This window comes from Trachypithecus francoisi, unplaced genomic scaffold (assembly GCF_009764315.1).
Source record: "Trachypithecus francoisi isolate TF-2019V2 unplaced genomic scaffold, Tfra_2.0 Lachesis_group6, whole genome shotgun sequence".
Classification (NCBI taxonomy): domain Eukaryota; kingdom Metazoa; phylum Chordata; class Mammalia; order Primates; family Cercopithecidae; genus Trachypithecus; species Trachypithecus francoisi.
This window is the reverse complement of record NW_022681471.1, coordinates 124385720-124402797: the sequence shown is the minus strand read 5'-3', so window position 1 is coordinate 124402797 and position 17078 is coordinate 124385720. Positions and strand designations below refer to the sequence as shown.

The 17078-nt window shown below is 42.7% G+C and overlaps 1 protein-coding gene across 1 annotated transcript; it reads left to right on the top strand.

Moving 5' to 3' along the window:
- Positions 1–2767: 2767 nt before the first annotated feature.
- On the top strand, positions 2768–14494 carry LOC117077221 (cytochrome c-type heme lyase). The gene is given in 8 exon segments (XM_033200855.1): positions 2768–2841; positions 3477–3618; positions 6261–6412; positions 8706–8781; positions 8784–8853; positions 9931–10050; positions 12320–12406; positions 13025–14494. Coding segments are annotated over 7 exon segments (804 nt in total). The 5' UTR covers positions 2768–2841; positions 3477–3518; the 3' UTR covers positions 13224–14494.
- The last annotated feature ends 2584 nt before the right edge of the window (positions 14495–17078 follow it).

Here is a 17078-nt window from a genome sequence, read left to right as displayed (position 1 = left end):
AGAACAGAAAATGATAGGAAAGATATGTAATTGTGGGAGAAGGGAGAATTGTGGGAAAGAATAAAGTATCATGAGACAACAGAGAATCGTGAGAGATGATGCGGAATTGGGAGAGAGACTAGGGAGCTGCGAAATAGAACAGAATATCGTGCAATAAGGGAGAAGTGCAAGAGTGGAGAACTGTGAGAGAGAGCAAAGAATTGTAGGAGATATTAGGAATTATGAGAAAGACAAGAAATTATGGGAAAGAACAGAGACTCATAGGTGAGACAGGGAATTGTGGGAGAGAATAAAGAATGGGGGAAGACATCAGGAATTGTAAGAAAAACAGAGAATTGTGGGAGTGACACAAAATTGTGGACACACAGGGAATTGTGGGAGAGAAGGGAGAATTATGAAAGAGAAGAGATTATTGTGGGAAAAACACAAAATTGTGTAAGAGCACAGAGTATTGTGAGAGAACAGAATTACGAGGGAGACCAAGGAGTTAGGGGAGAGACTACAGAATTGCAAATGAGGATGGAGTATTTTAAGAGAATGGAGGACTGTGAGTGAAAGTGAAGAATTATCAGAGAGAAGAAAGAATTATGAGAAAGATGTGGAATTATGAGAAAGACAGGAAATTGTAGCATAAAACACAGAATTGTGGGAGAGAGCAGAATTGTGGGAGAGACATAGATTTGTGGAGAGGACAGGACAAAGAATTGTGGCAGAGACACAGGATTGTGGGAGAGAACAAAAAATTGTGGAAGAGACACAAAATTGTGGGAGAAAAGGGACACTAGTGGGATAGAAAATTGTGAATGAGAATATTGTGAGAAAACAGAATTATGAGAGAGAATGGGAGTTAGGGGAGAGACTGGGGAATTGTGAACAATCATGGAGTATTTTGAGAGAATGGAGAATTGTAAGAGTGGGGAATTCTGTGAAAACAAAGAATTGTGGGGGGCGATGGGGAATTATAGGAAAGACAGGAAATTGTAGCATAGAATACAGAATTATGGTTAAGATAAGGAATTGTGGGAGAGAAGAGAGAATTATGAGAAGAAACCAAAAATTGTGGGAAGAAACATGGAACTATGGGAGACACAGGGAATTGTGGAAGAACAGAAAACTCAGGGAGAGACAGAAAATTGGGGGAGAGAACAGAGAGTTCTGGGAGATACAGGAAACCATGGGAGAGAACACGGTGTTGTGGGAGAGAAGGAATAATTACGAGAACGAAGGGAAAAATGTGAGAGAAAGGAAATCACGAAAAAGAATATTGTGAGAGAATAGAATTATGAGAGATAATGGGGAATTATGGGAGAGACTGGGGAATAAGAACAGAGTATTGTGAATGAACAGAACATTGTGGAAATGAAAAATTTTGAGAGAAAAGAATTGTGAGAAACAGAGTCATAGGGAGTGATGGAAAAGACAGAGAACTGTGGGAGAAACGAAACTGTGGGAAACAGAATTTTGAGAGATACAAGAATTTGAAGGAAAGAATAAAGGATTGCTGAGAAACCCAGCAAATTGTAGGAAAAACAATAGAATTACGGGCAAGACAGGGATTTGTGGGAGAGAAAAGTGAATTGTGGGAGACACAGGGAATTGTGGGAGAAACAAGAGAATTGTGAGCAAGACAAGGAATTGTGGGACAGAAAAATGAATTGTGGGAACGAACAGAATTTTGGAAGTGACTTGGGATTGTGGGAGAAATAAGGAATTGTGGGAGAGACAGAAGATTGTGGAAAGAACTGAGAATTGTGGGAGACAGAATTGTGGGAAACAAAACAGAATTGTGGGAGTGAAAGGAAATTGTGGGAGGGACAAAAGAATTGTGGGTAAAGAGAGAAGTTGAGCTGTGATGTAGTCAATGTAGTTGAAATGGAATCCTTGGGCTATCCTGTAGGCAGTTCTGATGCTGGGATGGCCCTTCTGAGTTGTCCCCCCTGGGGCTAGGGGCCTGGACTTACATGCCCTTGCAGAGACCCTCATAGGATGCAGACCGTCCCCAAGGAGGGAATGTGATTTTGTGTGAGGCAATTCTTAGGCAGAGGATAATTCCTGGAGACTCAGCTGAAAGCTGTGAGCCCCTAACACTTCCTGCACCAGGGGGCATCTGGACGTATTTCAGAGCCACTATAGTTATATAGAAAGATATATGTTTCTTTATTAAGTAACAAGATCAAATTACCTAATTTCAAAGTAGTGGATGGATGATATTTTGAGACAGGCACAACAACCATATGTGACATAATTTATCTGTGATGTTTATTAGTGCTACATATAGCTAATAGTACTAGGATTTCTTGCCTACATTCCTGATGGAAGAAAATGCTAAATTTCTCTTGGAGGTAAATGAAAATACAGACATTCAAAATCACACACCCAGTTAAGAAGAACTTAGCAGCCAGAACACTGTCTTGTTCACTTTTGGATCTCCACCACCGAAGTTATGGGCATCTACTAATGTTTCTTGAATCATTGCTACAATTAAAACTGATGGGATAACATTTAAAAAACCAGAAATTTAAAAACTCCAAAGCACTCCCTCTGCCGCATAAAGCATACATAGTAGAGCTCTTCACTCTAGGGAAGCCTCTGTACCAGACAGCCTTACCTGCCACTGCCGGCATTTTGAAAAACGCTCCCGGCCTGCAGGGGCGGGGCCAGAGAGCGGCCCCCGCAGCAGCTACAGGCCGAGGCGACGAGGGGACGGAACCTGCTCTCCGTGACTGACGGAAAATACTACTCTTCAGCCCGCCTCCCGCGTGCCCGGAAGTCCCGCCTTCTGAAAAGGAAGTAGGGGTGCGTGAGAACGCCGGCGGTGACCGTGGCCACAGCGGTGACCCAGTGAGAGGAAGGCGGCGGCGGCGGGAAGTCACTGCTGCTGTGGGTTCGGGTTGGCGACTGAAGGCGGTACCGGCCTCTCGGAGCAGCCCGGGGGAGGGCTCAGGTGCAGAAGGGCAGGCTGGCCGCGGCCGGTTTGGTCCGGGGACCGCGGGCTGGAGCAGGTGGGCAAGCGCCGGGACGGTGTGGGGAAGACACTTGGCAGCTCCTCGACCTCTGGTGTCACTTCGTTTCTTCGAATTTCTATTCATGCGCCGCACCCTTCCCGGACCCCCAGCCCCTCGCTAAGGCTCTGGGGTCAGGGGTCAAGTCTGGGCTCAATGGGCCTTCCTTCCTCCACCCGGGTCACCACTCCTAGGAAACCCTCGCCCCACGCCCGCGTCAGGCCTGTACCTCCTGGCTGTGACGTGGCTTCTCAGCGACTGCCTCACCTCAGTCCCCAAATCCTCACTGCCTTAGATACGTGACCCCAGAGGTTGGCCTAGGTTTCACAGTATTTCCCTAAGGGGGCAATATATTAAAGCTGTTCCTCGAAGTTAGTACCCTGCCTGGTAGATGCCCATGGGATGACAAAGAGGAGGAACAAGGGTTGACCAGATTAGGAGAGTCCAGAGACATTAATCTGTCTGTTTTGGCAGGTGGAAATTTAAAATTGTTTGGAGTCAACACTGTTTCCAGCCATGGGTTTGTCTCCATCTGCTCCTGCTGTTGCAGTTCAGGCCTCAAACGCTTCGGCATCCCCACCTTCAGGATGTCCGATGCATGAAGGGAAAATGAAAGGTAACAGGCCCTTTGTCTAGAAAATGAAACAAAAGATAAGTCACGGCCAGGTGTGGTGGTTCACGCCTGTGACAGCACTTTGGGAGGCCGAGGTGGGTGGATTGCTTGAGCTCAGAAGTTCGAGATCAGCCTGGGCAACATGGCAAAAGCCTGCCTCTACAAAAAAATACAAACAGTAGCCAGACGTAGTGGTGGGTGCCTGTAGTACCAGCGACTCAGGAGGTTGAGGTGGGCAGGATCGCCTGGGAGGCCGAGGTTGCAGTGAGCCAAGATTGTGACACTGCACTCCGGCCTGGGTGACAGAGTGATACTGTCTTTAAAAAATTCTTGAAAGGCTCTAAAGGAAGAGGCAGTGTAGTATGCTGCTGAGGCTGGTAGGCATGGGAGTTAGGCACCCTGGGTCTGGTCCTTATTTTGCATCTTATTGAGGTTTGTGAGTCTAGACAAGTTAACTCTGTAAGCCGCAGTCTGTCATCTGTAAGATGAGTGTATAATAATATTTCACAAGCCTGTCATGATGATTGAGATAGTACATGAGAACATAGTGAGTACTCTAAACCAGCCCCAACTTCCCAAAGTTTACTTATGCCTACATCAGTGGTTCTTAACTGGAGGGGGGCAATCCCCCCTTCCCACAGGGGACGTTTGCCAATATCTGGAGGCATTTTTGGTTGTCACAAGTGAGAGGAAGGTGAATAGAGGGCAGGAGTGCTCCTAAACATCCTACAATGTACAGAACAGCTCCCCAAGAAAGAATCTGCTGGCCCCAAATATCAAGAGGGCCAAGGCTGAGAAACCTTGGTCTAGATCTAGCTGTCTTAATAAATAACCTTTGCTCCCATAGCCATTTCAGTATTCTTATATATAAAAGTAAGCCATCACCTAATGGGCTTGCTGTCCATTCTTTAGACAAGAAAATGAAAATGGAAAAGCTGTCTTTCATTATTGATTGATGCAGGTCTACTTTAGATTGTTTGTATTAAAGTGTGGCTTGAATCAGTAAGTCGTGAAGGGCAGAAGCAACATGGTGTGCTTACTGAGTACTAATGCTTGCGCTGTTATTCATTTCTTCAGTCAGCCAGCCTATTCTGAGAGGTCACTGCCATTCTGTACCAAGCACTGCTGGTTTTGTTTGTTTCTGCACGAGAGAGTAACATAAACAATGGAGCTTCGCCTGATGGAGCTTACATTCTTATCTTCATAAGCTGTGTGGTCCGTTTTTTCCCTATTTTATAGTCTAGAAAACTAAGACTTGGAGTAACTGATGCTCCAAGTCACATAGTAAGTGGCAAAGCCAGCAAAAGTTCTGTGACCTTGGACAAGGACAGACAGTGTTCTTCTGGGGTTTCTTTGTACAGAAAGAATTGAGACAGATCAGCCAAAGCAGGTGTGCTGCTGTTCTGAGTGTCCTCAGGGAGATCCTAGAACGCTTTCTTTGGTTTTATTTCATTTGCTGTATATCTTTGAGAGCTGCCAGACTTATTACATTAATAAAGAATGTGGGTGTCTATAGGAGATCATAGGGGCTACTGGTTATATGATGTGAAAAATTGAAATGTTACTTTCTTTCTAACACCCAGCTGGGATCTATGACTTGAAAAGGATTGGTGCTTTCAGTGGTAGAGAAGGAAGGCATAGCAAGTCTTCACCCCTAAAGTGGGCAGTGGCACAGGGCACCAGGAAATGAGGGCTTGGGAGGAGAAGTGCAGGGAAGGAAGTGAAAGCAAACTCATCTTTTTCATGTGTGTTATTGTAGTTATTGCTGCGGCCTGAGGCCAAGATTCCATTACATGAGCAGCTGTCTTCTGTGTCACAGCTCTCCAAGTGCCTGCTCATTCTCTGAATCGGTTTCCCAGTCTCCCACTAATTGGGATCAGCATCCTGGGTCTTTGGGCATAGCCCTTGCTATTGCTTATCTCATTAGGCTCGGACTTTCCCTTGTAATGGGCATCTTGATCCTGTGTGGGTTGTGGAATGTTTTCTTTATTGTCTGCCTTTTCCTGTTAAACTCTTGCCGTTGACTGATGGGAATAGGCCCTAGGCCACGTGGTTTTCCTATGCCTTGTTTCAGTCTTGGGACAAAGCAGAGTGGCATTCAGATTTTTTTGCAGTAGCCTTTGTGATGTCTCCTCTGTTCATTTTCTTCTCCCATTCCTTGTACCTGAGATAATGCATTAGTAATGAAAGCCTGGATTGCAACTGTGTCCTGTTTGGGGCTGGACTTCTCTGGAACAAGTGAATGAAAAGTCAAGGAGACCCTGTGAAATGTGTCTGGTCCCCACTTAGGTTCCTCTAACAGCTCCCCAGCTGCTCCTTCAGCCAGGTTACTTAAACCATGGCATGGATAACACATGCTCTTGCAACTGCCAAGGTTTTTTGGCTTATTTTTGCTGGGGGTGTGATACAATTAGAGAATGGGTACTCATTTTTCTTTCAAAGGAAATGTAAATTTGTAGAACCTTCTCATCTTTAGGATTTTGGAATGTTAGCTAGTTCACTTCTTGGTAGATTTAAATGGAAGAAACCTGACTTTTCCTATGGTGGTAATCATTGGTCAGAAATTCAACACTTTAGTGCTTCAATTGAGAGAGCTAGATGTCCTGCCTTCATGATGATACCATTTTTATACTTGATTATTTCAGAGTGTCCAGTGAGTACAGAGCCATCTGGCCCAAACTGTGAGAAGAAAACATACTCTGTGCCTGCCCACCAGGAACGCGCCTATGAGTACGTGGAGTGTCCCATTAGGGGCACTGCGGCTAAGAATAAGGAGAACCTAGATCCTTCAAATCTGGTAATCCACACTCATCTTTTCTTTCTGGAGCTTTTTATGCAGAGTTGCTTGTACAGACTGCCAAGACAAGTTGCAGATGGCTAGGATGAATTCTTCTGTCCTTTGAAAACAGAGAAGTTAGATATTCCATCTATAGTGAAAATCTAGATGTGTTAGTAAGTGTAGTTTCAGGGAGTGCCTGGGGGAAAAAAAAACAGAGTGATTATGAGCAGCCAGCATAGTTGTACTGGGAATAAGCCATACCAAATGAATATTTTCTTCTGGGAGAGTTACTAGGTAGGTGGTAGATGGGAAATTCTGTAAGAAACATAGCTGGAGTTAATTAAGGTATCTTTGGTCTGGGGAAACTTTGTAGACACATTACATGATTGGGGAACTTCTTCAGGTACAATAGGGTGCCAGCCTGCACGAGTCATTAGGGTGGTTCACTGTGGTGTGACTGCCAGCAAATTTAATGCCATTGAGAAGTGAGGGCAAGGTAGATGTGACATCACTACATTTTGTGATGGACAGCATCGGAGATTGTGGTCTAAAGTTTGCAGTCATGTTTTAACAGGAGGCTCAGGCATATACTTTAGAGGGCCACAGGATTATCAGGAGTAGAAATTTTAGCAAACCAGGCAGCATGTAAAGAAACTAGAAATATTTAGCCTGGAAAAGAAAGGGCGTGGGGAATACAATAGCAGCGTCCACCTCAGGAATCAACAAACTATGGCCCACTGCCTGTTTTTGAAAATAGAGTTTTGGACAATGCACCAAGAATATCTTGCACATAGGCCTTGAAATACTTGCACCAGAGGTCTTTGGCAAACTGCTTCTATAAAGGGCCAGGTAGTAAATATGTTTGGTTCTATGGGCCATAGGGTCTCTGTCACACTACTCAGTTCTGCTGCTGCTGCTTTCTCTGTAGCATGAAAGCAGCGACAGACAGCATTATCCGAAGCCCCTGGCAGACCACTGGCCTAGATGATCTCTAATAGGTGAGTGGTTCAGAACATGGGCCTTTTGGAATCTTACAGACCTAGACACTTACCCCATGGGATCATGATATGTAGTGAGAATATGAATAACAGCTAACTTTTCTTTTGGTCACTTCTTAAAAATTTTTTCATTCAAGGCTAGCCAACTGAAGCAGTGGGAGAGGAGAAGGAACAAAGAAATCTGTAACTGGTTGTGATCAATTAGTTGTAAATACCACTGTACTCAGACCAGCCTCTTTTGGTCACTTCTGTAGCATTTAAGCTAAGCACCCTACATTCTCCCCTTTAATCCTCATAACAACTCTGTGCGGCCAGTATTCTTAGTGTCCCCATTTCAGAGCTGAAGATACTGAGAGTGAAGGAGTCATTCACCCCACATCACCAGCTAGGAAGTGGCAGAGCCAAAACTGAATCCTTATCCACCTCAGACCCATGTTCTTAAACACACTGTGTTTAAGTGTGTTTAACATAATGCAGGTAGAATACTCTGCAGTGCCTACCACACATGGCCCTTCCTGCTGTCGGTATTGTAACTGAGGGCCTTGTTGTGATGGAGACTTTTAATTAATGTTTACTAGGAAATCCTTTATACTTCTAACACAGAAAGTTCAAGGCCAGTCATTCCCAACCTTGGGTGATTTTGCCCCTCAGGCAAATATCCTGCTAAACATCCTACAGTACTTAGACCACCATAACTAAAAATTGTCCAGCTCCAAATGTCAATAGTGCCATGGATGAGAGACCCTGGCTAAGGCTAAGTGCTAGCATAACAGTATTGGTGACACATGTCTGGGAGAAGGGATTCTTCCCACCTTCTGACCTGGCAGTGTTGAGATGCAAAGACTCATCTGTAGTATATTTTGCCTAAGGGATGAAGCATAAGCAGAAACCTAAAAAATCTGAGAATATTTTTTTTAAAAAGCAGTGCTGTACCTGTGTGCTATGAGACTTTTCCCCAAAGAGTGAGTAGTCATTTTTGAAAAGCCTGTCATAAAGTTTTTAGAAATGCCTGAAGATCATGCATTAGTTTCTACTTATTCCTTGGTGACATTACTTCTAAATTTGTTCAAAGGACAAAGAGGCCAAAAATTAACCACAGTGTTTACCATATTTGAGAACTTAATCAGTGAAGAAACACAATCTCAGTAATCTGACTCTTCAAAACAGTCAAATTATCTGAGAAGTCTGAAATTTTAATGTCACTGATTTAGTAAGTAATCTGTGCTTTCTGTGTGATGTATTGCTTTCCAGGAAGTAATTATATTGCCTTTTACTTTATATCCTATAAAAGCAAATCTGTTTATTTTATTTAGATGCCACCACCCAATCAAACACCAGCTCCAGATCAGCCATTTGTATTATCTACTGTCAGAGAAGAGTCATCCATTCCAGAGCAGATTCAGAGAAAAAGTGGGTTTACCCTTCCGAGCAGATGTTCTGGAATGCAATGTTAAAGAAAGGGTGAGTGAACATATTATTTAAAATAAAAATTTGCTTGTCAGAATATCCAAGAGTTGTGTGCTGAAGAGATTTTTTACCTTCAAAACAATATAGTACATTTTAATGTATTAATCAGTTTATAATCACCTGATTTTTCACACCTGTCAGATTGTAAGTGCAAGGCTAGTGTATTACATCAGGGTTCTCAAGAGAAACAGAACCAATAGGATATGTGTGGGGGGCAGGAGACAAGGAGGGCAGGAAGATATGTATTGTAGGGAATTGACTTACACAATTATGTAAAGCTGAGAAGTCCCAAGATCTGCAGTCAGCAAGCGGGAGACCCAGGAGAGCCAATGGCACACTTCTAGTCTGAAAGTCAGCAGTCTCAAGATGCAAGAAGAACTGATGTTTCAGTTTAAGTCCAAAGGCAGGAAAAGCCCAATGTCCCAACTCAAGCAGTCATGCAGAAGACCTTCCCTCTTACTCATGGAAGGGCCAGCTTTTTTGTCATTCAGGTCTGCAACTGATTGGATGTGACCCACCCATACGGAATGGGGTGGGCAGTCTGCTTTACTTAGCCTACTGATTAGAATGTTACTCACATTCAAAAACACCCTCACAGACACAGCCAGCATAATGTTTGACCAAATGTCTGGGCATCCTGTGGCATAGTCAGGTTGACACATTAAAATTAACCATCAATAGGTTTTTTTAAAAAACTGAAAACACTTTTAGATAAAATGTTTAGAAAAACTTAAGGGATCATTGATCAGTGGTACTATCTGGACAAATGTCACCGTAAAAATAGATGATTCTGTAAGTCTGGTTTACTGTGACTCAGTAAAATGAGACTAAGGTGAACCTTTTATATTTGTTTTCAATGCTTCTGTAGTAGCTTTGGATTTATAGTGCTGCTCCATGATCATGGGTAAATCTTGAAAATGAGCCTTAGATCTGTTAAATTCAGAGAAAGTGAGCATTCTTAGTTCTTTCTCAAAGGGGAATGTTGAATAAATCATCTTATGAAAATATGTGGATTAACTTTATGGCATTATCAGGAACATTTGTCAAATTTTACCATATGTTCTTTCCTAGGTGGAAGTGGAAAGATGAGGATATCAGTCAGAAGGATATGTATAATATCATTAGAATTCACAATCAGAATAACGAGCAGGCTTGGAAGGAGATTTTGAAGTGGGAAGCCCTTCATGCTGCGTAAGTTATGTTTGAGATCTTAAAAACAAATCTTTCAAGCGTCTTTCTTATTTCATATCAGCTTTCTAGAGTTTTAACATTTTATTCAAATCATTTGTTATTCTAATAAAACATTTTATGTAGTAGGCATGGCTCAGTGACAATTGTTGCATGACAGGCCACCCTTCTTAGTTGAAAAATAGCAACCATTTTATTAGGCTTGTGGATTCAGTGGGTCTGGAGTACGCCAAGGCCAGGGCAAGGATGGTTTGTCTCTGTTCCTTGCTATCTGGGGCCTCAGCTGCGAAGACTCAGTGGTCAGGATGGCTTCCGAGCCATGGGCTAGAGTCTTCTGAAGGCCTGCTCGTTTACTCCTCTGGCAAGTGGTACTGGCTTTTGGCCAGAACACTTCCACATGGCCCCTGAATATGGCTGCTTCGACTTCCTCCTATAATGGTGGCTAGGTTCCAATAGCTAGAGTTCCAGAAAGCATCAGGAGCCTGCCCAGATTCAAGGGGAAGGGACAGAGACCGTGCCTCAGCAGAAGGAGCATCACAGCCCTTCGAAAGCAGAGCATGTGGGAAGGGAGATGCTAAAATGCCATCTGCCCCAAGGGAGGTGGGAAAGACATTTTTGTTCCCTCAATAGCATTTATTTAATCCCCATTAGGACTAAACACAAAGAGATGTCTTAACTCAGAGCCCTTTTTCTCTGGGAGAATAGTTAAATGCAGCTGTTTGTGTTAAAGGAGACAGGGCTTCAGTCTGTTGATAGTAGTGGTTCTCACACTGGAGCATGCATCAGGATCATGGGGAAGGTTTGTTAAAACCCAGCATGCTGGGCCCCACCCCCAGGGTGTCTGACTTAGTCCGTTTCGGGTGGTGCCTAGACTGGGTGTATCTAGAGCATTGCATATGCTGCTGGTTTGAGCCAGGTTATGTCATAAACAGTGGTTTTAAATTCATTGCACAATGTGATTAATTTCTTGGCCAAAATCCACTTAATGATTTTTTAAGGTGTTTTGTTTGTTTTTAATATTTGCACTCTGAAGTTCATTGGTTGCACTCCCTGGCTGTCACTGACTGAGCCTCAGGCCTGGGGTGGGTTCATGTGAGAGGGGAACAACTGCGACCATGTTGCCCTCAGTAACCTCTGGCCTGAGAGGAGCCAGAAGTGTTTGCAGTGACCTACTTTGAAAGTGTGTTCTAACTAAGACCACCTGCTAATTACTTGTGTGATTATGGAGCAGAGAGAAGAGAGAAAAGGGAATATCAGTTTGTCAGTTTCAATTCCTTCTCCAGTTATCTTCTGTCAAAATTAAATAGACCTTTTAAAAACTCATGCTATGGTCTCCAGAAGAAAGTTTTGCCTAGATTGAGTTTACCTTTTTGCCTGTGACCCTCTTGAGAAGAGATGTTAAGGAGTAGTTCCTAAAAGGAGAAGAAAAGTAACTCGTAAGTCCTCCAATAGAAGTCCTTTATACCTTGGAAATTTTTCTCCCTCCCACTTACTTAGATACCTATCTTGTTATCCATGGGAGCAGCTAACAATATAGGTGGCCTCCTGATTTGGCCACCACTCCCCCTGTCTTGGAAACAGCTGTCTGTCTAGCCTGTAGGTGGGCTGTGAACTCCACGAGGGCAGGGCTCAGAGGGTCTTGTTGGCACTGCTATACCCTGGTGCCCACAGAGGGCTGGCACCTAGAGAGTCCTCAGCAGGGGTCTGTGGGTAGAGGGAGTGCGTTTGCCAGCTAGGACTCTGCTACCCCTCATCTTATGTGTAGTTTTTAAGGAGCTGGTCCAACATTAATTACAATCCATTTCTAGGGATTAATCCATCATTTTCTTTTCTTCATAAAGGCTGTTCATTGGTTTGAAATGAAAGAATAGAATTTTCTTGTTTGTCTGAAAAACCCCAGCTGCTGTGTGCCAAAGAGAAAGAAGCATGATGCACAATACTTGAGGCTGTTTTGTTTGTTTGTTTTTTTAATGTGCCTTTCCCTCTCCACCAAATGGAAAGGTCATGTGTCCTGACTCCTGCAGAGTGCAGTATAGATATCCAGAAGGAACGGGAGGCAATGGAACGCACCCAGTCCAGAAGGAAAGAGAAACATTTTTAACAAATAGGCACTTGTTGTTTGAGTTATTTTAGAACTTACCTTTCTCTGTAAATGTTATATTATATGAAATGTATACAGGAAAAAAATGTATATTACTGAAAAATTAGAACATTATCTTTGTCAAAGAAAAGAAAATATTTTAACAGACTTTTCTTATTTGGGGAATTCTAGAGAGTGTCCTTGTGGTCCATCATTGATCCGGTTCGGAGGGAAAGCAAAAGAGTATTCACCAAGGGCACGAATTCGTTCCTGGATGGGGTGAGTGTCAGCGTAGAAGTGTTGTTTCACCATCTTCAGATCAAGGTCAACTTTCTCTTCACACCAAAACCAGTCTGAGAATTGCAGTGCCATCTTGCAAAACCTAATCCATATTCAGCTGTAGATTTCTTTCTCTTCCTGAGGTTTGTCCATTAATGGGCAGATTTATTAGGGTGTAGAAGATTGCTTCCTATTTATCATAGGGTTGAATGGAGTTATCGTCCATGTTCTTGGATCTGCCCTCTTACTCTTCCCATGATCTATTTCTTTGGGTTTATGCACTTAGCCATCCTCCCTTTCTTTTCTAGCATACTTGAGATTCTTTGCTCACACCTGCATTTCTGCAGTATCTCAGCTGACCTCCCTGGCTTAGGTCTCTTCCCCACTGACCTTATTCCTTTGTAGGCAGATGAGCTGCCATGTGATCTGGACTTATCACAGTTCTTCAGTGCCATCTTCCCTTAGTACTGTTCACTATGTGATGCTTTGAGTCTGACTTCCCCAGTTAGGTGTTTGGGAGCAGGTGTTTGCATGTGCTTCTTGAGCTTTCACATAGCTTAAACTGGGACTAAATGCAGTGCAAGCATTTTAACACTCAGTGGCATGTTTTTATTCCAGGTATGAGTTGCCTTTTGATAGGCATGATTGGATCATAAACCGTTGCGGGACAGAAGTTAGATATGTGATTGATTATTATGATGGTGGTGAAGTCAACAAGGACTACCAGTTCACCATCCTGGACGTCCGTCCTGCCTTAGATTCGCTTTCGGCAGTATGGGACAGAATGAAAGTCGCTTGGTGGCGTTGGACCTCGTAAAGCACTGTTTGAGATGGAAAAATATAAACTATTTTTTTTCTGAGAGATACATTAAACTATTTTCCCCAAATTGAATTGCACTCATGATGTAATGGGAACTTCAAGTGGGTAATCACACTTTTTCCTTCACTTAGTGAAGGATACTATGCACTGTTCACTTTTGAGTTGCATTGTACCGTGCAGTTTATAGCAGATCATTTTGTTTTCTTCCTACTTAGCTTAAGTGGGAAGCAGTCCCTCAGTTTTTCCTTTACCCGCAGTATTGCCTGTGTATTTCATCTCGAAAAGCCTGAACAACCTCTGAAAAAGAGCTCTTAAAAAGTGATGAAAGTTGCTTTTTTTCTTACTGTTTTCTCAGGAATACTCGAGAGATGTAAAGCCTGAGAGTCCGTGGTGGTGCTCAAGAGCTTTCATCTGGCCAAATATTTTAACTAAAACTGTTCATTATAAATAAGAGGTGATTATACCTTTTTTAAAAAAAGTTACCATTATTTCTAAAGCCCCATGGTATGATTGTGACCTTTAACAAAATGCAAAGTTGTACACTGTAAAGGTACTCAGCTAAATTCCCTCCAAATCTGATTTATATGAATTTCTTAGACTGGATAGAGTACTTTAAACTATACCTTCCTTTGGAACATACCTTTTACAAAATGTTCCCTTTAAATCCTGTTATTCTAATATGTAACTCTGCTCCCAACAAACAGGTCTCCTCATTGTCCCTGGTATTTGACAAGTTATCCCAACTTCGAATCTCATTGCTTCCTTTTCTGGCAGCCTCCACCTTTCCCCGAATCAGTTGGCCTAATCCAAACCTTGAAAGCCTGGCTTAAGTCCTACTATCAGTGATGGTCCCCCTCTAAAACATGGTTTTATATTTGGCTGAGTGTTAAAATTCACAAGATGAACCTTTTTTTCCCAGATGGAGAATGCTTCAACTCAGTCTAGATTTTGTTTGTTTTAAGGAAGCTCTAAGTTTGCCATTGAAACTTTTTGTACCAGTAATCCATAAACTGGTTGTTCTAATTATAGCAGCATGTTACAAATGACTGCTGGTTTTTGTTTTTGTTTTTTAGCTGCCTATACTATTAATCCTTTAATTTATCCTGAATGCTGTAATGTTGAATTAGTGGATGAAATTGGCAGCCTGTGGGTGATTAATTTGGTATGGATTTGTCAGTTTTGTGTGGAGTTTAAGAAATACAACAGCCATAAACTCTGCATTTCAAAATACTTGTATATTTGAAAATAAAGCTGATTAGTTCACAGGTTTTGAACATTTTTTGGAGTAATTTTACACTTAATGATTGTTTCTTCAGACATATTATCTTTATAAAACCAATGCTTTATAGTAGAGTGATTTATAATCCAGCACACACATGTTTATTGCAGCACTGTTCACAATAGCAAAGACTTGGAACCAACCCAAATGCCCATCAATGATAGGCTGGATAAAGAAAATGTGGCACATATCACCATAGAATACTATGCAGCCATAAAAAGGATGAGTTCATGTCCTTTGCAGGGACATGGATGAAGCTGGAAACCATCATTCTCAGCAAACTAATACAAGAACAGAAAACCAAACACTGCATGCTCTCACTCATAAGTGAGGGTTGAACAAAGAGAATACGTGGACACGGAGGGGAACATCATACACTGGGGCCTGTCAAGGGCTGGGGGGTGGTGCTAGGGGAGGGATAGCATAAGGAGAAATACCTAATATAGATGATGGGTTGATGGCTGCAGCAAACCACCATGGCACATGTATACCTATGTAACAAAACTGCACATTCTGCATATGTACCCCAGAACTTAAAGTATAATAATAATAAAGCAATGCTATAGTCTCCCTACTCCAAGCAGCCACTTTTTCATCTGCTAATCACTTTTTTTGAGATGGAGTCTCGCTCTGTCGCCCAGACTAAAAGATCAGTGGCACAATCTCAGCTCACTGCAACCTCCACCTCCCGAGTTCAAGTGATTCTCCTGCCTCACCTTCCCGAGTAGCCAGGATTACAGGTGCACGCCACCACGCCCAGCTAATTTTTGTTTTTTTAGTAGAGACGGAGCTTCACCATGTTGGTCAGTCTGGTCTTGAATGCCTGACCTCGTGATCTACCCACCTTGGCCTCCCAAAGTGCTGGGATTACAGGCGTGAGCCACCACACCCGGCCCTAATCACGTATTTTTAAACTGTAGAGGAAAATAATTACTGCTGGCATTTTTGGGGGGGTCTTAAGTGCTATTGAATGAGTGTGGGATAAGACATTCTTATGAAAAACAAAACACTGTAACTGGAAACAAATTATGCCAAAGGCAGGATTCACCTGTTTTATAGGACTATGGTATTATTTAAGATAAACAAGCTTTAAACTCAAGCAAACTTGATGATAAGATCAACAGTTTTATACATCATTTTATCACTTCCAGAAAAAAACTATGGCTTCCTGGATTGTCAGAGCTGTTTTGTGTCTAGATTATGCTTGATTGGGTCCAGGGGTCAATACTGAGGAATTTTCGTGTACAGCTTGAAACTCATTTAGGATATTCTCTGGAGTTTTAAACTAAGTCTTGTGTCTGTGGAAATAGCACTATTCAGAATCAGAATAAATTACTGAACATCAGGCTAAGTATTGGCAGACAAGCTGGGGCTACAAATGGATTGCATATTAACATTTAGTATTCCTATGAGTTCACTGGCTAACAAAATGTTTATGTCCCGTTTGTGCATCATATAAGGAATACAAAATTGCAAAAGGTATAACCCTGATATGGTTTGGCTGTGTCCCCACCCAGATCTCATCTTGAATTGTAATAATCCCCACGTGTCAAGGGCAGGGCAAGGTGAAGATAATTGAATCATGGGAGCAGTTTCCCGTATGCTATTCTCCTGGTAGTGAATAAGGCTCAGGAGATCTGATGGTTCTTTAAATGGGAGTTCCCCTGCACAGGTTCTTTTGCCTGCTGCCACGTGAGACATCCCTTTGCTCTTCCTTCGCCTGCCGCCATGATTGTGAGGCCTCCCCAGCCATGTGGAACGGTGAGTCCATTAAGCCTCTTTCCTTTATAAATTACCCAGTCTTGGTCATGTCCTTATTAGCAGCATGAGAACAGACTAATACCCCTACTTGTAGGGAACTCACAATCTTATGGACAGTCTATAAATGAAATGGTGGTAAATGCTAGAACTCCAATTTAAGGAACACATTGTCGGAATACCCAGTGTGCAAGTTCACGTAAGTATTTTTGAATATATAGAGATGGTTATCAATTTCTTTACTGAGTCATCATTATGGTGTATCTTCTCCCAGAGATTGCTTCCTAGGGAAAGTGAAGCAATGCACATTTCCTGTCTCAGCTTTGCAGTGACTGTCAGAATTGTATGACCCGTCATTTGTGTCACCATAGGCTTGAGGCTGTGTGTGTGATGATTACAAATGTGTGTCCTGGAGGCAGAGTCCTTGCTCTGCCCTTTAGTTGCTGTGTGATCTTAATGTCTCTGGGCCTTAGCTTTCTCGGCTATGAAACGAGAGTAATAGAACCGACTTACCAGAGTTGTTTTGCGGGTACTTTGAGGTGATGCCTAAAACCACTGACAACAGAGCCTGTGGGTGGAAATGTTCAGCAAGTATTAGCTATCACCCCATGATCAATAACGGCAAGGAGAGAAATCAAAGTGCTGAGATATAAATCTACGTCTCTCATCCTCTGGCCTTATTCCCCTCCCCCCCTCCTCCGCCGCCAGGAGAATCAGTTTAGAGGGGTAACAGCAGGCTCTAATCCCCATTTTGATCAATTTTAAGGATTACCAGGTGTTTGGGTGCTTGCGCTAAGAAAGCTCATGTTATTTAA